Source organism: Quercus lobata, chromosome 12 (assembly GCF_001633185.2).
Source record: "Quercus lobata isolate SW786 chromosome 12, ValleyOak3.0 Primary Assembly, whole genome shotgun sequence".
NCBI lineage: Eukaryota > Viridiplantae > Streptophyta > Magnoliopsida > Fagales > Fagaceae > Quercus > Quercus lobata.
In genome coordinates, this window is record NC_044915.1 from 41,320,067 (window position 1) to 41,343,484 (window position 23,418).

General features: G+C 35.5%; 3 protein-coding genes across 4 annotated transcripts; 2 read left to right on the forward strand and 1 right to left on the reverse strand.

Moving 5' to 3' along the window:
- Positions 1–1,995: 1,995 nt before the first annotated feature.
- On the forward strand, positions 1,996–9,917 carry LOC115971777 (nuclear pore complex protein NUP85). 2 transcript variants are annotated; one of them, XM_031091805.1, is made up of 18 exons: positions 1,996–2,553; positions 3,108–3,210; positions 3,319–3,429; positions 3,541–3,624; positions 4,021–4,092; positions 4,220–4,276; positions 4,986–5,105; positions 5,229–5,429; positions 5,568–5,678; positions 5,842–5,879; positions 6,071–6,227; positions 7,189–7,290; positions 7,393–7,449; positions 7,640–7,786; positions 7,946–8,016; positions 8,113–8,200; positions 8,572–8,658; positions 9,116–9,917. In XM_031091805.1, exons 1-18 carry the CDS (start codon positions 2,162–2,164, stop codon positions 9,308–9,310), a joined length of 2,193 nt encoding a protein of 730 aa, XP_030947665.1. In that variant the 5' UTR covers positions 1,996–2,161; the 3' UTR covers positions 9,311–9,917. The 2 variants fall into 2 exon arrangements, with proteins under 2 accessions (XP_030947665.1, XP_030947666.1); XM_031091806.1 differs by having other exon boundaries at positions 1,997–2,553; positions 8,572–8,628.
- Positions 9,918–10,027: 110 nt separating this feature from the next.
- On the reverse strand, positions 10,028–15,952 carry LOC115971776 (protein unc-13 homolog). Its single transcript, XM_031091804.1, has 5 exons — positions 15,311–15,952; positions 14,027–14,896; positions 12,786–13,241; positions 11,717–11,906; positions 10,028–11,627 (listed from the first exon to the last, which is right to left on the reverse strand). Exons 1-5 carry the CDS (start codon positions 15,857–15,859, stop codon positions 10,693–10,695), a joined length of 3,000 nt encoding a protein of 999 aa, XP_030947664.1. The 5' UTR covers positions 15,860–15,952; the 3' UTR covers positions 10,028–10,692.
- A 5,914-nt stretch (positions 15,953–21,866) lies between these two features.
- LOC115970658 lies at positions 21,867–22,415 on the forward strand. Its single transcript, XM_031090251.1, has one exon. It carries the CDS (start codon positions 21,867–21,869, stop codon positions 22,413–22,415), a length of 549 nt encoding a protein of 182 aa, XP_030946111.1.
- The last annotated feature ends 1,003 nt before the right edge of the window (positions 22,416–23,418 follow it).

Here is a 23,418-nt window from a genome sequence, read left to right on the forward strand (position 1 = left end):
CCAACTCATATTGGTTTCTACATATGTGATGGGTTGGGTTGAAAGAACTTTCTAACCAAACCCATGCATAATTTGTTATTTGAGAGAGAAAAAGAGATTTTATTGGATGTATATGAGTTTGAGTTTTCTTGCTAAAAGTCAAGAATATTATTAAAACTACACAAAAGCAGCATCCTTCCTACAGGCATCCAAGACTGCAGCAGGAAGAATATGTGAATTACAACAAATAGAAGACCTATGAATAACAGCAAATTTAGCTAGACAATGAGTTGCAGAGTTAAACTCTCTTCTAACCAAGTTAAAATTACAACTAACAAAAAATTTGCTAAAGTCTACAACATCACAAATCATAGATTGGAATCATTGGATAGGCCAAGCAACGGTGGAACAACCTTTTTTTAATAGCATCAAAACAACTTTTAGCATCACCATCCACTTCAATTTTTCATCAGAGTATTGTTATCTCTTTTGTATCATCTATATTTGTTCATGGTGTTGACTTTTGTGTGTTTGTCTATTGTTTTTTTGAAGTTATATTTGTTTTTATATTTTTCTAGCTTATAATAATTTTCACAATTAACCTGTGTGAGAGTGCTATCTAGAGGTCTTTCGTGAAACAAACTAAGTTCGATACCTAGGAATTTGAATGTGTTCTCTTTAGAGATTTTGCTAATTATTTTGTGGATCCAATTATATTGAGAAGAAATATGTCAAGTGAGTCATTTACGAAACCTTTGACAATTAGCACTATGATCTCTTATGCCGAAATGAGAGAGAGATAACAAACAATTTTAACATGTGGCAATGCAAAATTATGGATTTCTTAGTCCAACAAGAGTTGGATATTGATTTGTAAGACAAAACTAAAGAGATGTCAGATAAAGGTTGAGAAATATTAATAGATAGACTTGTGGCGCGCCATCCATATGTATTTGACCAATAATTAAAAATATTTTTTTACTAGGGAAACATAGGCTAAGGAATTGTGGGAAAAAATTGGCCGACAAATATATGACCAAGAATGTGGAGAATCAACTCTATTCTAAGAAAAAACAAAATATTAAACTCACTACCACACAATTGAATTATTTCAACAAAATATTAGCTAATTTGCAATATTTAGAAGTAGATATTAGGGATGAGAATTTGCTATTAAACTCACTACTTGATATATATGAATATCTTATTAGCGCATTTTTTTTTCTTTCTAAAATCTTATTACCACATTTTTTTATGAGGATTAATACTACATTTTTGTATGGAAATTATGAGATTAAATGATGATGTGTACAGTGCTTTGATTAACAATGAATATTATAAGAAAGATAAATAAGCTTATAGGGATAGTTTAGTGAGGCTTTGACAATTACAAATATGGATAAGTGAAGAGTTAGAAGGTTGTTCAGTCTTAAAAAAAAAAAAAAAAAGAAGGTGGTTCAATTTTCATGAGAAATAATCAAACATATGAGATTTTATATAAGATTAATATTTTGAAAATTCAATTGATGGATTAATTTTCACTTCTCTTAATAATGTGAACATCAGATTTTACAATTATTCACAAACTCACGTTTTGTATATATTTTTAAAAGATAAAAAGGTTTAAATATTAATTATTCTTATAATGAGATAGTTATTAATCTTAGTCCATCTTGAGATTTTGCAAGTAAAGAGAATAAAAGCATATAATATAATCTAACAATTATTTTTCCCAATCGCCAAAGGGGGCTTGGCTGAGTGGGTAAGGCTCGGACACTTCATGCAACACACTTAGGTTCGAGTCCCGCTGCCCACAAGAGTTTGTTGGTGGGCATCCTTAGTGGGGTTAAAATCCCGCACAGGCAACAACTATAAATATGGTTCGTCTGGTGCCCTACCTGGGGGTGTAATATAACCATAAATCCCCATTTTTATTTATCAAAAAAAAAAAAAATATATATATATATATATTCCCAATCAAAGTTATGGATTATACACATTGAATTGAACCCATATTTTCCTCAAAAAAAAAAAAAAAAAAGGTGTTTTGGACCCTTCACTCTTCAGTCGTGCCCCTTGTGCACGTTAGCATGCCCAAGAGTCTCTCCACACACTCTTCGCAAACCCTCCCAAAACCCTAGAACACTCTCATACACTCCGACTCTCAGCTTCTCCGTCCACAATGCCCGGTGTAACCTCAGGCACCGGCGACGGAGCCTCCGTATCCGGCACCGGAGCTCTCGTCCCGTTATCTCCAGAGGCCCGAAGCCCCTCCGTCTACCCGCTCCACCACGGCCTCAAGCCCCCACTCGCTCGCATTGCTATCTCGTGGGCCAGAGGCAACGCCCTCCGAGTATCGTTCTTTAGTCAGCCCTCCGGCGACGACTCCAACGGCGCCGTCGAGGTCGGTGGGAAGGTGATCGAGGTGAAGCTCACCGACGGAGATGGAGATATCGGCGACGCGCAGTTCCGGAAAATCGCGTACGGTTCGGTCTCGCCGTTCGCGCTTCTTCAGAGCCGGAGGAACTCGCTCGCGACCATGTCGAAGATCTCGTCGCCGTATCACTTTGAGTGGTGAGGAATTTTGAGGAATTTGTTTGTTTTTGCTTTTGTTTGAATATGTTTGGTTGCCTAGAAAGCTGAGCAGAAAGATGCAAAAGCAAAAGAAAAGTTTAAATATTGCTTTAATTTTTTTTTTTTGAGCAACGAGGAATTCACATAAAGAAATTTAAGAATTTTGAAGCTCTTAGTATTGGTCTTGTTGTTGTTATGTATGTTTTCAATTTTGCTTTACTTAGATTTTGTTATTTGTTTGAAGCTTACAATGATTTTCAATATATTAAGAAGGCTGAAATATGATTTTTCTGGCTGTTCAATTTGAATCCATTCCATTTAAATAGCAAATTCATTCAATTTGAGAATGCCCTTCACTGTATTTTGCTGGAGCAATAGTTGAATGTGTTAAACTGTTAACAACATTGGGAGCTATTCTTTTCATAGGTAACATTGGGAGCTTTTCTGTAGAGAAGTGGATGCCTTATTCATTTGAGGATTTCTGATACATATACTGTTTCTTCATAGAATTTTGTGTTTACTATATGGTATTTGACTCTTTCTGCGAAAACCAGGTGGGAGTATGTGATGGAGTATAGCAGGGACATAAAGGCACTTCTGGGCAATCCTAAGTCGCTTGCTAGTCCGTTGATTGATGACCCAAAGACTGTTTTAAAGGTGAATCTGCAAATCTTGATGTTGGGGCTCTTTGACTGTGTACTAATGGACATGGGTTCAACATTAGAATTATAACTTTGAAACTCAATTTAAAAAACATTTATGTAGAATGTTGAGGAGCCAACCAGTTTGAAAGCTGCGTGGGAGCTGATGGAAATATTTTATGCAGACAAGCAATCTCAATCATGGCTACCTGAGCGGCTTGTTGATTGGTTAGCTGTAAGGATCTTTCTTCCACTCTCGATCTGTTGATTAAGTACATTTTGCCATTCTTTCCTTAGTGGTGATCATTTGTGGCTCTGTCATTCTAATGGTGCCATCTTTTGGCAGGATTACGATTGTCTCCTCTCCTCTACACAAGCAACAATCCATTCAAAACTTGTGGATTTTCAGGAAGAGCTTGTTACTTTACAGGTTTGACACTATTCTGTTCTTTCCATTTTGTTCATTCTCATGATCTTTTATCACATGAGACTTCACCATGGTTCATACATATTTAGCTGGGTTGCAGAACATTTTGCTATCAAATTATTGTTACTAGTTTTTAGAGTGGCTATCAAAAGTAGGGTGTTTTTTTTTTTTTTTTTTTTTTTTTTTTTTTTTTTTTTTTTTTTTTTAAATTGAATGCAAACTTTGTTGGCGCAAGGATGTTAATTATGAAATTACTTCTGCGGCATACCATTTTGACTGTTTACCTGTTATTTTTAAGTTCTCTTACTGGTAATATTTTATTTTTACTTATCAAAAAAATTGTTTTATTATTTAGTTTCTCTAGGAAGGTTGGAAATTTTATGATATTCTTCTATGCAGGTCATTGAGGATAATCCTAAATACTGGGAAGTAATATCATCAGCACTTGCAGTTGGCTGGCTAGATATTGTGGTTAGTCAAGTCCTCTTTTCCCCATCTTTTTCTTATTTGTACAGTCTTGTCTTTATTAATTTACTTTGTTGTGCTTTACATTTTATGGTGCCAAAGGACTAGATATATGCTGTTTGTTTTCATGCAGGTGAAAATGTTGCGATTGCATGGGTCTTATCAACTAGATCAGATAAACAATCGTGAGGTTTGATAAATTTACTATGACTTATTGAGTATAATAGTATGTTTTAATATATGTACAAGTGGATCACAGGTTCAAGCTCTAGGGGGAGCATTATAAGGTAGATTAGGATTTCTAACTCAACTCCACCAATATATATATATGATGCGGGAGACACAAGAAGATTTTTATTTAAAATTATTTATGTTTGCAAGTCAGTTTTATTTATATGTTTTAGGTACTAGTAGTTTATTAGGTTGTTAGGATTTTAATTTGGAAGGAAGGTTTTTTTTGCAATAAGGCAATTAGGGTTTCCTACGCGAATTAGAACTAGGGTTTAGTAATCCCTTTATAAGCAACCTATTGTACTTCTTGAGGAGATAGTTGATATTTTAATGAATGAAAAAAAGAGAGACCGCATATTAGAAATCCTTCATACAAGAGAAAGTAGGGGAATGCATCCTCAAAATGATTCTTTTTTCTTTTAGTGGTTATCTCCTAGACAATAATGCAAACAACCATTTGATTGGTAAATGGGTTTATTAAAACCTGGGAACTTGTAAAATTTGTGCTGTACTTAGCCAAACAAATTTAGATAAATGTGGGTCATTTGATGGTCCTTTTTAACTATATCTATGATTTATGTCCAGAAGTTAGTGATGATACTGCAACAATTGGATTTTTTGTCCCACTCTTGACTTATCTCATCTCTGTCCTGCATGTAATTAAACAGACAGAAAATGGACTGGTAGAGGCAGTTGCTGTTCTTATTTCAAAAATGCCACGGCTGCGTCCTGAACTGGAATCTGGAAGATTAGGTGAATGCTATAAAGCCAAGCCTGATTTTGTCAAGGTATGTTTTAGTGTGCCAAATATGAATCATTCTTTCTGGTTTTTGAGATTTTTCTTCCTTCATTAAAAAAATAAAAAAATAAAAAATAAATAAAAAAAACTTAATATCTTTTTCATTACATAGGCTTGGGAGAAATGGAGGGCACAAATTACTAAGCTGGACTGTAGTGCATATTGGGTTCGCTGTGGTCACCACCAGACCAGGGAGGGTTTGAGAAATATGCTACAACTCATGCTGGGAAATACTAACAGTCTCTGCACCGCAACGTGTCATTGGATAGAGTTGTTTATTTCTCACTTTCTATACATAAGGCCTTTCACTGCGGTAATGCTCATTACTATTCTGATTTGTTTGTCTGGACATAAATAAAATTTTATTATCTGTGTTTCTATTGTCTTGCTATTAATTTTTTGTCTGTTTGTTGGAGTCTGAAGTGTCTACTAATTTCTTGTCTTGAATCAGGGTTTAGAAAGCATGTATAATGTGGCGCAGAAATGCATGCAGTTCAAACCAATGTCTGGTTCCCATGGGTTGTTAGGATTAATTATTGGAATTCTAGGAGAAAATACTGAGGTGAGTAATGTTAATAAGATAACGGTACTATACAATCTCTATAAATTTCAATGTTCTTTATGTTAATAAGATAATGGTACTAAACAATCTCTATAAATTTCAATGTTCTTTTTCCTTTTGCCTTTCACGCTCTCTTAAACTCTATCGGACTTTTTAAAATCAGGTTGTCTTAGCAGAATGCTCCAGAGAATTTGGCCCTTGGTGAGTTATGACTTTATCTTCTCTTTCTAATTTTTTATATATAAAGCCATGATTGGAGGTGCCATTATTTTTCCCCTTTTATTTAACTTGAAGTTAGGAATTATAGATTGCTAAACGAAATAAAACTTCAACATGCTTCTGTTTTATTTTTGAGATTTTTTAATGTAACGTTATATGTCACTTATCAATAGGATGGTTGCCCATGCCATAGAGTTGTTGACTGCTGAGAGTGATCAAGCAGAAACTCTTTTATGTGAAGAGCATGATAACTTGGGGGGAATCAGCATAGAGGAACTCCATCGGCTTGTCTATGCTCAAGTTCTATCTTCACATTCATTGACTTGGCAAGTGAGTACAAGGGACTTGGATAGATTGACAATACTGTCATAGTTGAAGTATGACTTATAATGGCAACTAGATTATTACCTTTTAATATATATCATTTTGAGAATCACTTTTACGATACTGTCCAAAGGAATTGGTAACCAATTATGTTTTCCTGATGACTGAGGAAATTTTATATACAACCGAATTGGCCATTTGAAGCTTTTATTCCTCATTTGGCCCAATGACGCTATTATTTAAATTATTTGATAAAATTAATAGTTTTCAAAATTAATTATGTGGCAAATTAACATGGTCATAATTTTTTTTTTAAATGATTATATCAAATTCTTTATTTCAAGAAAATTTTTAAGACATTTTCATCGTCAATTCCATGAAATGTTGTATCTTGTTCCTTATGATATCATACCCTTCCAACCATAATTGCCTTTGTGCTACCCAGTGTTCAGTAGTTTCAATAGATTTTTAGTGCCATCTCTAAGGGTCACTTTCTTATTCCAGACTGTGCCTTGTAAATATGAAGTTCTTTTTCTTTCTGTGTGCATATGAACTGTTGGAAGTTGACTTGTGCCTAGCTATTAATCAACAGGTCTATCAGTATCTCTACTTAGGTGCTTTTTGATATTTGAACTAATGTGTGTTTTTCTCATCTCAAGTAATGCTTATAAAGTTTCGTGCCCCTATATGCTTATATCAAGTAATCCACACTAACATATTCTAGATTGCACCTTGTAAAATATCATATCTTTTTAATTTTTGCACGCATGTGTGTGTATGAATTGTAAAAGTTGACTTGTGGTTGGCTGTTAATCAACATGTCTATCAGTATCTCTTCTTAGGTGCTTTTTGTTTTGTTTTGTTTTTTTTTATTATTATTTTTTTATTATTATTATTATTTATTTGAACTAGTGTATGTGCTCATCTCAAGTAATCCTCATAAAGTTTGATGCTCCTATGTCTTCAGATAGCTCCAATTTATTTGGCATCATGCATAAAGCAGGGAATGGGTTTGCTAGAGATTTTATTGAGCAAGCAACCTGTTCAAAATAATCAAGTACTGCTTAAGGTAATTAATTCACCTTTCAATGTAAGGTTTTTTGGATTTTAGTGTCCTATAATTTAACGGAGATATTTGTGACTGATTCAAGTTGCATATATTTTTATGCAGATTATAGAGATATGCCGTCTGTATGAACTTGACAGTGTTAGTTCAAACATTATGAAGGTATATATTATTTGGTGTAGCATGCTTGTACTATATATGATTATAGGGAATGCACTGCATGCTGTGTTGGAATTATGCAGCATGGAGTTTGGTAAAGATTATCTCCGTGTTCTTTCAAAGTTACATTTTTGAAAGAGTTGCCAGAAATTATCTTTATGTGGAATTCTTGTTAAAGATTTTCAATGTGTAGATTGCTGGAGTATACCACTGGAAGCATGGTAGGAAAGGTTCTGGAGTATTTTGGCTTCAGCAAGCCCGCGATGAAGTTCGTCTTAATAGGATTGCTCAGCAGTTGTTTGATTCTGTTGGAAAGTCGATCTCTGATGAAAGTTTCAAGGTGTATATCTTATGATTCCGTTAAGTCAGGCAACCTGGGATTTCTGTTATATTTTTGTTTACATCCTTTGATACTTAAAGCCTCCTGCAAAACCATGAAGTCTTGATTCTAATTAAATTACTTGATGAAACTCATGTTGTCTATTATTCGTCCGTGCAGCAATGGGAAGGTTTGATTGAATTATTGGGTTCTGAATCTAAGACTGCTGGCGGTTTAGAGTTTCTGCACAAGTAGGATTTTTCTCATATATGCATTCTTTGAGCAGTGGTTTTCTTCATCATTTTTTCTCCAGTCTTTTTCTGGTCTAATCCTTAAATGCATCACAGGTACAGGGATTTCAAAAAATCCCTAAAGCAGGTTAATGATGGAAAAACTAATGATGCGGCTCGGCAAGCTGTAGAATCGCTTATATCGGTAGGTGTTACTTCTACGTTTTTTATTAGTTGCCGTCCTCTATAGTTTTTAGTTTGTTGTATTCAAGCTCTTCCAAATTAAGCGGTCAACATTTGTGCCCTCAAAACAAACTAAATTATCAATCTACCGGTCCATCATATATAGAGGACCCCCCCATGGTGGCAAATGTTTTGGGATTTGATTTGTCATCTCCCATTATAGAGTAATGCTTGTTCTTTTGCTATCTACTGAGTGAGGGTTTCCAATCTTTTTAATAATTTCTTTTATAATGATTCTGTAGCTTATGAAACCGTTCAACACCTCAGTATTCAGCACCTGTAATTTCTTTTTAGATTTGATTTTTGATCATTTCTTTTATCTTGATTTTGTAGCTTATGAAAAACCCATCAACACCTCAGCGTTTTTGGCTGCCTCTTCTATTTGACTCGGTAAGTTCTCATACGGTACAAGCCTCAAGGGTTAGTGATTGCTAAATTAAGACTTTCTCTTTCTGCAAGTTATAGTCTTTGCAATAGATACAACAACAATAATAAAGTCTAAAGGCCAAAATTTGATTTCAGCTATAGATCATTGACAGATAATTGGGTTTGGTCCCATCTATTCCTCTCTGCATTTTATTCCATCTAAAATCACACTTTCTATCACCTCCTTCCAAAGTAAATTTAGGCTTTCCTCTACCTTTGTTTTTTTCATTCCTTTGACTTGAATCAAATCTGTGAACACATATAGGAAATGGCATAGCTGATCCTTATTATTCACTTTTCATTATATCTAGGTCCAATGAAGCACATTACTAATATGAGATGCCCCAACTTGTATTTGTAAAGGATTATGTGGCAAAAAGATATTTTAGATTTAAGGTATAATCTATACAGGCCTGTACTATTATTGACTTATTCTAATTCTTTTGTGCAGTTGAAGCTTCTCAGTTGGCAGGAGCGTCCTCTGCTAAATGTCTCACAGACCAACCTTTTGTTGAATAAACTGCAAGAGTTATCCATGGCGAGGCTGCGTCCAGATTTCATTGAAGCTGACTTGCCGAAACAGGCCTTAAGCTCTGTGAGGCTGGCTCTTGCTACAAACCTTGGACGTGCTATCCTGGAAGAATGATGGGGCCTACTTTCTGCATAACCAGCTTGCCATTTCGGTACTGGGGCTGTTGGACAGCATGTAGGATGGCTGTTTCAATGTGTTCTGCTGAACATAGCATGACAAGCAGTCTTAACAAAAAGTTTAGAGAAGCTGAAGATCATTATGTTGCAAAAGGTTTTTGACAGTCGCATATGTTGTAAATTGGCATGATAGTCAACTGATGCATCCACATATCACATGAGAAGGGCAGTTGCAAAGCGCTTATTAGCAAATTTTGTCTAGGATTGCAACCAAGAGAGAGACAGAGCACTGGTTAGGTTTTCCTGCCTTGATGTTTATTTGTATGTTAACCATTCTGTTGCTTTAGTAAATATCTGAACAGAATTAAGCTCAAAGTAACAGTGTAACGGAATTCAGAGAACATACTCCGATAGCTTAGAGGCCCCATATTTATTGGGTTTTTGAGTGGGGTGTGACCGCTAAAAAATCATTTGGAATGAATTTCAATGTACGTTTATAGTAGTAGAATCATTCATGAGAAAGTATAAACAGGAGCCTGTCACATTATCTATTTATTGATCAGTATTTCAATTCTTTAAAAGGCAATAGACTGAAATTCCAGTCAGTATCTGATGTAACCTCTGAATAATCTTCTTTCTACACTAGTTCGAACATGATGGAAGCTAGAATGAAGTTATCACAACTTAGGCATTGCAAAGTAAATACTCCTCGAGATGCACCAAAAGAATAATCTAGAGTCGATCATATACAAACTAGCGCACACAGTATACACACTGAATATAAATCTGACTGCAATAAGAGCAGCCTGGTTTATAATACATACTAATAACAAATACCAGTACTTGTATGAAAACAATAATGCTATACTATGCCTTGTACCGGTAAGGCCTACAAGCCACTACAATGAAATTCAACCAAAAGAGGGGGGCAGCAAAAACAAAAGAATGGGGGGAAGATTTAGGAAGAGGAAAGAACCACTAGTGGGAAAAAAATTTGCTGCAGATTGCGGTATGGAACAGACAAGAATATCATCGAAGGAATCTCATGGCTTTATACGATGAATATGAATCTCAAAGAATATCCACTATTCTTCACAAGCAAGCCTCTTGGAAGTTCCGCACTCTTTTTGTCTCTACTTGGACTTTGAATCGTCACAAATGGTGGCCAAAGTAAACCAAGACGCTTGGAATGTAATATACAAAGATCACTGCTATTTCTTAAGGCACCTAAAGCTCACCCACCCATGAAAATAAGGAGCCCTCTCAATTGGGCCATCTTTACTAAATACAAGCAGAACTACGAGTAGGTTCTGCAAATGCAGTACCAATGCAAGAAGAGATTTCCCTAGTTTCCATGCCCATGCACCGCAGCCAAGTTTCTCACAGCTTTTTAGGCAAATTATAAGTCTTCTTTAGAAACCTCGTAGCTGCTTCATCATTCCTGTAGCACAAAACACGTAGAAGTGTGTTTGGTTCAGTTGGGTTCCAATTCCCAGAAGTTGGAGGTAATGGAAGTTTGGACCTGGCAGAAGAGCCATATGTCTCCAAGGTCACACGTCTAAACCGCTCAATGAGGCTCTCAGTATCGGTTCGGAAAAGTGGAAGCACACCTGTCACCATAGGAGAAAACTTGTCTATCAACTCAGAAGGCAAGCCATCCCCACCAGCCAAGAATAGATCTTTGAGAGATCTGTAATCATCCTCTATTATCTGAGAGTCTTGCCGGGAGAAAGCACGGGAGGGGCCTCCAGCAAGCAACACCAGCAAGAACCCATCAAAGGATGCTCTCATTATGTCAGTAATCATCCGTGTTCGAACTCTTTCATGCACAGTGTCTGAAATGATCATCAAGTTTTTCTCAAGTTCCTGAATAAAAGGCTCAATCCTAGAAGACGATGGCTCTCCAATGTATAAACCATCCCATAGAACATGACTTAAATCATGGAAAACAATTCTATAAGCCACAGCCTCACACAGTTGCTGAACTCCTTCCACACAAGCAACTGGTGAAAGCTCAAATTTCTTTCCTAAACCATTAGAAAAGTCCTCTGCATGAGCAGATTCAGAATTCCTGAGATAAGTGATTATCCTCTTCTCCAAGGCTTCCAACTCAGTTCGGATTTGTTGCAAAGTGTTTATACGAACACATAGCTGAGATATCCCAAAGGAGTTATCACCATTCACTGTTGCAACCTGAGGATTTCTCTTCTGAGAATTTGGTGTTTTTTCTTTCTTCTTCCCAAAGCTGCCAAACTTTGATCCTACAGTACATCTGGTTAATGATGGCATGGTGGGAACAAACGTAGTTCGTGACCCTGATTTCAAAATAAAGAGTGATGATTACCACATATATCACGCATCTGAAGCTATATGTTCATAATTTGAGATTTGTGAAAGCACTTACCACAGCCTGATTTTGCCTTGGTTATGTAGTATTGAACACATCTGTCAAGACCAGCCATCAAGTCAGGAAGCAATGCAGGATGCATTGGTATTGGCAACTGAAAGAATGCAACCAAAGTTTCATCTAGAATTCGCAAAACTTCAACAGCAGATGGAGCAAATCCTTCTTGGTTTGCTCTTGGATTCCAGACCTAAATATCATAATGAACAAGGTTAGGTGAAGGAAAGATGATAAAGATCTTTGTTCATTTGCCAATGGTCCCTGGACCAAATGCCATCTGCTCCCCTCACAAGTGACAGATGGAGGGTAAGATCATGGATTCACTCCCATGTTGGTGCATGGGTTGTGTATTTCCCTAATTTGAGATAATTGTTCATTTTTATAACAGAATTATTAGTGTCCATCTTTAATTGTTTATCTGCAATAAAGGATGCATAATAAGAAAGGGCATTTAGCATGGTCAAGTAACCAATGTTTGTCACAAGATTTGACAAATGTTGTGTTCAAAATATTCAGGATATTCATTTTTATTTATTTATAAATAATAATAATAATTGTGGGGGATGGACAAACCACAGGCATTAGGTACCACAGATAGTGCTAGACTGCTAGTACCACTGGGCTATCACTTGAACCCCAAAATATTTAGGAAATTCCACCCAAGGAAACTTGATATCATAACTGGTATGATGTTAGATAAATTCTATGCGTGCAACCACACATATAAAACAAGTCAAGCTTTTCACTTATACTACAATGAATAGAAAATATAAAGATGGAAAAAAAAGGGGGTGGGGGGGGACTGAGACGCTTCTTATCCAGCTGCAATACATTTGCCCATGAGCCCACAATAGGATCCAATATAATTGCCAATGAGCTGTGACTCAAATGGCACTTCCTCCTCCCAAAAGGTGTAGAGAGAGTACGGTTGCGGGTTCATAACCCATAGGGCGTGTAACTTATTAAAAATAAAAGACCCAGTATAATTACTAATTAGTCATGATGACAAACTTCAATAACAATGCATCAATAGAGTGAACATATCCTCAAATGAATAATGAGTGCACACCTCTTGTTGCAGATTCCTATCAACCCATTCCTTCAGTGTGTCTAATCTTGTTTTCATCCACCCTTTCACCAGATTGGCAATAGCAGCTTCAGCCTCATAAGGAGGCATCTCACGGATTATTGCCTTCCCCCCATCATCACTGTCCACCGAATCTTCCACAGCTATCTGCACAAGATCCTTCTCCAGCTTATCTGCAGCCCTCAACACTTGAACTGCATCTGGTGTCAACTCCATTATACCTGATACAAATTGTTTTAGCTCATTCCCATAGCAAGCATGAAGGGTGGCTACAGCCACCCCAGCTGCTAAAGGATGCCATATCTTCAATATTGGACTGAACACCTTCTTCTCATTACTTGCCAGCTCACCAACATCCTTAGCAAGGATGGCCAGCACAGGAAGAGGATTTGGCTGGTTTTTGGATGCTCTCCTGCTAGAGTCTGCCTTTTCCATTCGCTATATAATAAAAATTCAAACATTATTTCAGGTGATACATCCAACTTAAAAGAACCCAAAATAATATACTGCAAAAATATGAGTAAAAAAAATGCTTGCTGCCAGGCAGAAATAACACAACCAATAGGTATCCTCATCTCTCTCTCTCTCTCTCTCTCTCTCTCTCTCTCTCTCTAATAAAAAATTCATGCCACCCAAACCTATGTTCAGTGTCCGCTTGAGTCTTGGTTGAGTTCAAACTTAAAATGAGGAAAGGTACAGCCATACAGGTGTATTGAACTAAATTTGAGCAACACAGACAACCTAACTTGAATACTAGAATGCTAAGATTGTTATATAAACATGTCAACATGTCAAGCATATAATACATGGTCTCTCAGTAAATAGGGGACTGACATAATAAAGTTGGTTGCTCATCATGCCCCCAAAAAAATTTGTTCTTTACGGTTATAAAATCTAAAAATTTAGGACAATTAATGTCTTGCACAAATATTTGCTTTTTTTTGGACACCTCTCCCACAGCATTATGGTCTTGTAATTTTACATGTTCTGAAAATGAAACAATGCACATGCTATTTTGTTGAAAGTTTTTTGGGAGGTATATTAAGAAAGCATCCAACATATTGCAACAGACTTGCTTACCAAATTCAATTCTTTATACATGCAATGTAAATAACATAGGGTCTACTAACAATGCAAAATCCCCACCGTATCACATTTTAGACCCTCTTAATAAAAGAGGGGGGGGGGGGGGTGGGGATGAGATGCAGACTGTATGGACTTGCCTGTGCAAAAGCTGTGCGTATTGATGACCTGATGTAAGTGTCAATCCTGTTGCGAGCCACATCAACTTCACCTTTCCTTTTTCTGCGATACTCATTAGATATATCTTCAACCAAAATCCTAGCAGCTGATACCCCCAGAGACACAATGCCCTGCATGGAATCGATATTTCCAGCATCAAAAGTATCATGATATGCAAGGAGCCTTTTCTCTGCCCAACCCAATATCGAACTCAATGTAGAACTCAAGACCTTGGAGTACTCTGGATCCTTTGTTATTTTTGCATCTTTTGCAACTTCTGCAAGCTGAGCATCAGCTGCATACAGCAGGTCCATCTCAACTTGGCCAGTTGCAACAAAACGGTGAAATAAAATCCACGTGAAGCAAATGTTATGGAATATTTGGTTTATTCCAAGAATTACCCAGGTCTTCTTAATGTGTTCCATTAGCTCATCAACTTCATCAGCAATAGACGTTTCGTCATTAGCATCAAAGCAAGCTTCTAGAAGCATTTCATAGAGCCGGAGATTCAGCGGAAATCCATCTGCCCAGTGGCATGTCTCATAGATAGAACCTTCAGATGATCTGCTAGCAAGAGCCGTAACAGCACTACGAAGGACTTGCAGCGATTCATTATTCTTCCCAGTTTCAATGGGTCTATCCAAAGCCCCACGAATAAGTTGCCGCAGCCGCTGTGCAGCAGAATTTGACTTATCCAATGGCATTTGGGGATGCAAAATTAGACCAGCCTCAAGAACTCTCAGAGTCCTCTTTTGCCACGCATCATATTCTTCATGATCAGTAAAGTCCGAAAGCTTGAGCTGCTGTAATAGCTCTAATGGAACTACTACTGATTCAATTCTCCTTCCAACCTGTCACCAAAACACGAAAACAAGGCCATGAAAAGCCGATTACTTAAATGCAACAACGGTTATAGTTGTTTATCCAACACTGAAACCACATTGTAGCATAGTAACAAAAGCTCAAAACTTTCAAAAGTAGTCAATAATTATATCCAGAACTATAGGAGACAATCCAATAAGGAAATGTATTTGAAACCCAAATATCAAAAATTGAATAGAATATCCAAAAATTTATCATGATCCATATAAACTCAATTCCATCAGATCAAACAACAATTAGCATAAACCCAATAAAACATTCAACCAAAATTCCAAACTTTATCAAATGGGTTAAAATTTAATAGAACTAACAATCAGAAAAGACTAAAATTGAGTAATTCAAAAGCAGAAAAGTTAGATCAACGAATCGAAAAGCAAAAAGACCTGACTAGCAACGATTCTGAGAAGAGCTCTACGAACTCTGGAATCCATAGCCTCAGAGACACCCATTTGAGTTCTCATAAGCTCTCCAACGGTCAAGGGCCTCCTCGGCTTGCCGTGACCCGAACCCGAACCCGACCCCGACCCGGGGCTTTTCTTAGGGGACTTGAGTCCGAAAGCTTTCTTGACTTTACTAGCTGCGGTGGAAGTGATGGATCGCTGTAACCCGGGCGAGTTGGGCGAATGGTGACCCGGACCCGAACTCGGCGAGTCGGAATTGCTGGCGCCGTTGTTGAAGTTGTTGGAGGAGGAGACGAAGCTGAGGGGTTTTGCGGTGGAGGTACGGCAGACGGCGACGAAGATCTCGTAGGCGGTGAGGCGGAGGTCGGAATCGGTGAGTTGGGTGGTGGCGAGTTGGCCGAGTGGGGAAGGGAGATCGGGGGCCGTGGGTTTGGCAGGCATTATTGGTGGCGGAATTGGTGGTTGAATTGGCGGCGGAGTCATCTCTCTCTTGGAGTGGCCCAGAGACAAGTCTCTGAAGAGATGAGCCATTGTAGAGAGAGAGAGAGAGAGAGAGAAGGAAATGAGAAGAAACAGTCAGAAAATATATGGACTCAGTGGTGATGAGACAGTAAAATGTAGAGTATACAGACAGAATATAATAAAAAGCAAAAGCCATCTGTATCCGTGAAACTATATGATATGTTGCTGTTGTGTTCTTACCTTTTTGTTTTTTTATTTTATTTTATTTATTTATTTATTTATTTTTGGAAATAAAATGGATGAATAGGTTTTTGTTCATGCTTGTATGATAGAAAAAAGTAATATCTTTTAGCTAATTATACCCAAAATCTAGCTAAAAAAATAGATAAAGTAGTTTTTTGAGATGTCAAATAACTAAAAAAATAACTCCACTGTTATGAATGTTCTAATAGAAAAAGTACTACATTTTAGCTAATTATATTCAAAATTTATCCACATTAGTTTATATAAAGTTGTGTAAAAATATATAGTTGTTACAAATTTACGGTAACCGTGTAAATTTACTAAACTTTCGCCGACACTTTTTTTTTTTTTTTCTTTATGTATTTTGAGAATGATAGAAGAGAGCGTATGATATTTGTTGCATGTGAAAAATGATATTTTTTTTACTAAATTTGATATTTTAAAGAAATATAATGTAAAATATATAATTTGATGAAATGTTTTAAAAAGTGAGTATGTAAAATAGGAAAAAAAATCTTATGTTAAAATAGACAAAGTTTGCGTAAACTAATGTGAATACTATAAATGTACAAAATGAAAAATAACAAAAACTAATAGAAATATAAACTTTAGAATGAAAATGACAAGACTACCTTAAGGTACACAAAAACACCCTTGGACCCTTTTTCTTTTGATATAATCAATTTTACATTTTAGTTTCTATTTGGCATAGTTTCAATTTATATTGTAAGTTTTATAAAAGTATGTGTGGGTACCTAAGGCATGCTTGGTAACGTCTTCAGCATGCTTGCAACGTCCTAGTCGTCCCATATCGAATAGAAACCCCCCCCCCCACTTTCTACCTTATAAGCATTGACGCAAAGGAGTAGTGGTAAGAAGTAGTGGTACACTACTCCTTCGCGTCAATGCTTATAAGGTAGAAAGTGGGGGAGTTTCTATTCGATGTGGGACGACTAGGACTTTGCAAGCATGCCAAGGACGGCCAAGGACGTTACTTGCATGCCTAGGACGTTGCCAAGCATGCCTTAAGTACCCACAGTATGATTATTGTTATTTTTTTAAGATAGTTTCAACTTAAAACGTCCGTTTCTTATGATAATTCTGATAAAAGTATGATTTAGTGAAATTTTAAAATGTAGTATTTAAAGTTATACAAGAAATCTATAGGCACCAAATTTTTTAACAAAATTTTCAAATACTCAAATTTTTTTTCTTATGTTTTAAGGTGTGTAATAAGGTGAGTAACGGATTTGGGCCAATAAGAATTCGGTCTTGGGTTCGAGTGTCCTTCACTAGTGAGCACATTAGTGTTTATCTTTATCTCAATTGCTTTGGACACCCTCTACACATTTTTCTTTTTCAAAAAATATTGTAAATTTTATATAAATTCTGGTGCCTCTAGTGTGTGTCTTTATATATATATATATATATATATATATATATTTATTTATTTATTTGAAATGGCCTATAGTATTAAATAAGCGGACACTTTTTTTTTTTTTTTGGATAAGAATAAGCGGACACTTAAAAAGGCGTGAAGTTGAATATTAGAGGGTGGATTTTGTGGACTTTCTAGGTAACACAATCTTGTCTGAGTGAATTCATCTCCGAGCACTATGTATTAATTTTGAGTTTAAACAGTGTTTCTTCTCGCTTAAGTTTATGAGTTCAAACAGTGTTATTTTTTTCCTAAGTTTCTCAACAACAAAAAAAACTTACAATTTTGATCAAAGCTTTGTTGACAAGCTAGTTAAAATCAACATGATAGAACTTTATATAAAGAGAGACTAACTCATTAAAGTAATAATTTACGTAGTCAGTATGCACGACAATTTTACCATCCAATTTGTTTTATTTTTATTAAAGAAAAATAATAATAAATAAAAGTATGCGGGGATATTATATGTTTCTGAATTCTGACACAAATTTACAATTATTTATTTATTTATTTAATTTTCATTTAAAAGGAAGTATTTATTAATTAAGAGTGTTCTAAAGTTACATAATTGGCGTCGGTATAGAAAATATATGGTCGATTTGGTCTCCACATGTTTGTAAAAAAGGTCAAGCACATTTCATGTTCTTAATTTTATTTATCAAAACTAAAAAAGCTTTCTCATATATCCCATCTCACTTGTATTTATGTTTTGTTTGATATTTGTTCTAAAATTCTATTGGTGCTCCTATCCAATCCATTAATTCTGGCTTTAGCAGTGACCCATTCTTTCATGGGAACCTAACCATAAAAGTAAATGAAACAGTTCTAAAAGAAAAGTAGTTGGTGTGCTGAATTATTTTCAGCCAACTATACACTAATGTCAAATACATTTTATTCATACGTTCACATTAATTTTACTCAGTCCTATATATTCATCCAAAACACTATTAAAAGTCTACGTCTTAAAAAAATGTTTCAAATCAAATTCAAACAAACCCAATACATGTCACTTTCACACCATCAAATCAATAGAATATAGATTATTTGATGAGGAAAAAAAATAATTATTTGTTCTAGAAATGATGATCTTTTATTCGCAAAGAAAAGAAGGTATAGTTTCTAATAAGTTTTAAAAAAATGGATTGTCATATAGTATTGTATTTTGAGTATTTGACCTTAGGCACTTTCTGGGGTAGTCTGTTTTTGTTTTCGTTGGTATGCATAATAATACAAATTGACAAAGATCTAAATAGTGACTGGTTGAGAATGCGCGTAAAATAAACACACATAATTAGGAAAAGTAGAAATGAAAGCTGTAATGGAACATGGAATTTCGGTGGTTAAAGAGAGAAGCATGAGATTAGAAAAAGTAGTTGGTGTTTTTTTTGGGTATTTAAAATTAACACAATAATGACAGAGATTTGTTTATTATACACAACTCAACAACCAATCCTTGCCAAACAGAAGCTGAGAATTGTTCAATAATATAGGGCAAGAGCAGCGTGGCTAATAGCTGGAGATAAGGACAGAGAGCAGCCATATAGCCTATTTGACCTTTTACTTCCTCTGAAATCCAATGTAATTTACCTTGTTAAGTAATTGAAAATTTCCGAGTTTATTGTTCATCACTTTTATCTTTATCTTGTACCAATAGTCCAACACAACCAACCATCATAAACAAAATTCGTGGGTCTATATAGGTACTGCATAAATTTGTGTCTGAGGATGGGCTACCTTACTAAATTTTTATGCTTAAAGTGAAATCTTGAGTTTAATAGGTAAGATAAGACGTTAAAATGTGACTAGACTTGAACAAGCAATGAAAATACGCACCAAACACCAATTATTAGAAAATGCATCAACCACCAATTATTAGAAAATGCATCAACGAATTAAAGTGTTGCAGTGACCAAAATATGTATTGGACATTGACAAATGGATTGGTGAGTGCATGGGTTTAGTGATTTTGTGGACGATCGCTTTAACAAATTGTGTGCGTGTTTTTTTTTGGGGGGCAGGGTAGAGATTGAATTTTGCTATGATTTGATGTGTCATATATATCTTTAAAACTACATTGTGAGGAAAAAAAAAGGGGAGGTCGATGGGTGACTTAAGTTGGCGTTTTCCACCTAGGTGTGATTATAGTGGCACCCTACCCATTGAATTCGAGTTTGTAGGAATCCGGATGAATTATAACTGTGCACTTAGTTCCATCGAGAATGTTAGTGAGCATGAGCCAAAAGTAAGAATTTTTTTTTTCCTAAGCGCTTCCTATTGCAGAATTTGAACTTGAAATCTTCACTACCCAAATCCTTAGGAGTGAACCCATGACTAAGAGAGAGAAACTTTGAACTAACTTTGTTGTTAAAAAAAAAAAAAAAAACGCTAGACAAACTCTAATGTTGTTTCATGTTTGTTGTACTTACAGACAAGTAGGATTAGGATTTCTTTAATGAAATCAGAATTTTCACCTTTGGAATCTAAATTTTAAGAGTTGGAGGTCAAGTATGATATCCGTACAATTTGTTGGGGGGTCACCATAAAAGTTTTAAAATATTAATCTTATTTGAAAAAGTAAAAAAACCAATTTGCATTTCCTTGGAGAATCATCGAAACATGGTGTAGATAATCCTTGTGACCTTGTCTGCTAGGTAAGATAGCGTTAGTGTCAAATGTCTTTTAAGGTACTTTAGTTTAGGTTCCTCTTAGCCTCTTTGGCCTGATTGTCGGTAGAGTCTAGTTGCATGTAACCACTGGTGCACCAATTTTCGGGTAGATTGTTACTTTCTTTAGGAAGTCGGTAGTTTTTACAAACACAGGGCAAAGAAAAAGTAAAAAAGTAAAAAATTAAAAAATGATTTCTTGTGTTTCTCTTCTTTGTTATTGATTTTGACTAAAGTGGATCTGAAAACCATAGTTTAACACTAAGTGTCGTATAATGATTCCTATTATTAAAAAGGTGCATTCAATATGATTAAAGAAAAATTTAGGAGAACAAGACAAGTAACAAAGATGGAACAAGCTTAAGGAACAGAACTGGGTCGTCAATAATACGAGCCCAGGCAAGTTAAATGGCCAAATGGGCCTGCAGCTTGGTTTGTTACGAGAGAGTGATAACAAAAACGGCAAAAATGGCCCATTAGCATTAATTTTTGAAATATTTAGCAACAGAGCACTGTTTCGGAAATAATTAGGGAAATACCACTTTTTCCGAAAACGCCGCTATAGGGCCCGAAAACGTCACTATAGGGCTTAAAAAACGCCACTATAGGGCCCCTTGAAACTGTTATGGGACTTACAAAAAAAATTTTTGCAGGAAAACGCCGCTGTAGGGCCAAAAAACGTCACTATAGGGCTTAAAAACGCCACTATAGGGCCCCTTGAACCTGTTATGGGACTTATAAAATTTTTTTTCAGAAAAACGCCGCTATAGGCCCGAAAAAGTGGTAGATTGCTATATAGTTCGGAAACAGTGTTTCTGAGCAAATTATTTCCAAAATTGATGGTAATGGGCCATTTTTGCCTAACAAAAACAGATAAACAGTTAATTTTTTTTTTTTTTTTTGAGAAAGAGATAAACAGTTAAGCTAAGCGTACATTGAAGAGAAACTTATTTCCTTCTAGTTGAGTAAGTGATTAAAATTAAAAGATTAATAATCAAACTAGCCTCTAAGCACGCACGTTCACAACATATTCTTAATCTACGTACATTATGAATATAGACAGTGATTTTTTTTTCCTTTTTGCATTATTATATAATTATATACTTGATTGGAATTTCCTTTTATGAGAAAGCATATTTTTATCTCTTAAAGTTAGGCTGTAAATTTAAACACATTTAACCTTTTTACGGTCTTTTTTTTTTTTGGTAATATCCAAGCATTTATGGTATTTTTGAAACTTAAGCTACACAATACCTCATACTAATAATAAAAACAAAAATGTCACTGAATATTTTATTCTGTTGCTTATTAAAAAAAACAAAATTTTAGATACACTAAATAATTTTCTATTTTTAGGATGATTCACCACATTTTATGTATACAGAGCATCCACATTGGTGGAACTAAAAATTTTAACATTTAACATCTCAAAAAGTAATTTTATCTATTTTAACATATAATTTTACAACACACACTATATTGATAGTCTTATTTTTACCATCAGCCAAATACTATTCATTTTTTTTTATCAATTCCTCTCTCAATTCCACTATGTCACGAAACCCATCTAAGTGATAATATAATATTTTTTTAATACCTTTTTTTATCTGCTGCTGTCTTCGATACATTGTGTATAGCTTGTTGGATGATTTGGACATGCAGGAACAGAGTTGTTTTTAACAACAAGGCTCCTTGTTATCATGGGCTATGGAACCGGGCTGACCTGTACAGAATGGAATATGTAGAAGTACAGCAGAAAAACATGCAGGACGGCAGTTTGAAGACAGCAAGGTGGATTCCCCCTCAGTCAGATGGTATTTATAAACTTAATGTGGCTCTCTCCCAATCAAAACAGTCATATTCAGTGGGTATTGGACTCATTATCCGAAATAAATTTGGAGAAGTGTTAGCGGCTGCTTGTGATAAAGGTGTGAAGGAATTAAACCCTCTGTGTACTGCCGCTTGTGTGGTGAGGAAAGCTTTACTATTCTGTCAAAGTACAAGTTTTTCCAATGTGGAGGTGGAGTGTAATTTTGCAGAGTTGGTGGACTTGCTGAATTCTGATCGAATATGCTCTCTAGAGGTGGCGTGGATTTTGGAAGATATTGCCATTATTAAGGATAGTTTCAATTTTATTTCTTTTTCTAGTATCCCTTTGAGATGTAATCGAGCTGCACTAGCTTTAGCTAATGCTGCAAAAGAGAAAGAGGAGGTCATTGTTTGGTTAGAAGAATGCCCCTCTTTTCTCTTCCCCATTGTACATAGTGATATACATCAATAAAGTCTACTATCGTTTCTGCTCAAAAAAAAAAAAGTCTAGGCAGTTCACTGTAGCAAGAAGGCAAAAATATTTGCCTTTAGCTCCATTGATGTTGGGCACTAAATTACTTTTTTTTTTTTTTTTTGAGAAAGCACTAAATTACTTAATTGGAGTTTGAGGTGGAAACCACCTACGGTGATGCTAAGATGACAGTACGAGTGATTGTGTAGATAATTTATGATGTGACATGCTATTATTGCTAATTGGTTTTAGAGAAAGGGAAAGTAATGTAGAGGGGATGGGCACTTGGGACTTGGGAGAGCGATAGAGGGAATGAGAGAGAGAGAAAGCGACAAGAAAGATTTTGGTGCCTTCGCAGTTTGACAAAGTATGGGCTGTTCGTGAAAATCCTTAGATTTTTGTTTTGTTTTGTTTGTTTGTTTTTTTTTTTTTTTTAATGACCTACCGTCTTTGTAAATCACTTTTAATGCTTTCTTTATAGATTTCATTATAATTCAAAACACAATAAATCAATTGTGTAAAAATGCAGTTTTTTAATTTTGGAAGAATGTGTTGGATATATTTCAACAATTTACTTTTACGATAAAGCAAAAGGAACAAAATACATATCTAATAATAAGCAATGACAAATAGAAGTGATAGGCATAAGCAATAAACAAACATTGAATATTTGTAAAGAAAAATCTGCAAATAATTAAAAACTCACAGACTAAATGCGTGAAATGATGAACAATTCAGATCAAGTCTTGTATTTGACACAATCTCTTGAAAGCAAATTTCGCCCCTCACACAATCATTGTGGTGCTTTTAGACTCGCGGACGTCTGCCTCCTAGGATAAAATGATCTACAACATGAAAACAAAGCACTCAAGGTCGTGCTCTACAAATTACTCAATGTCTCTTTCTCTCTCTTTGACACAAAATGAATGCACAAAATATTATCACTGGAAGAATTTTCTCTAAAAAGTTTTTTTTTTTTTAAAATAAAAAAAATTATGAATGA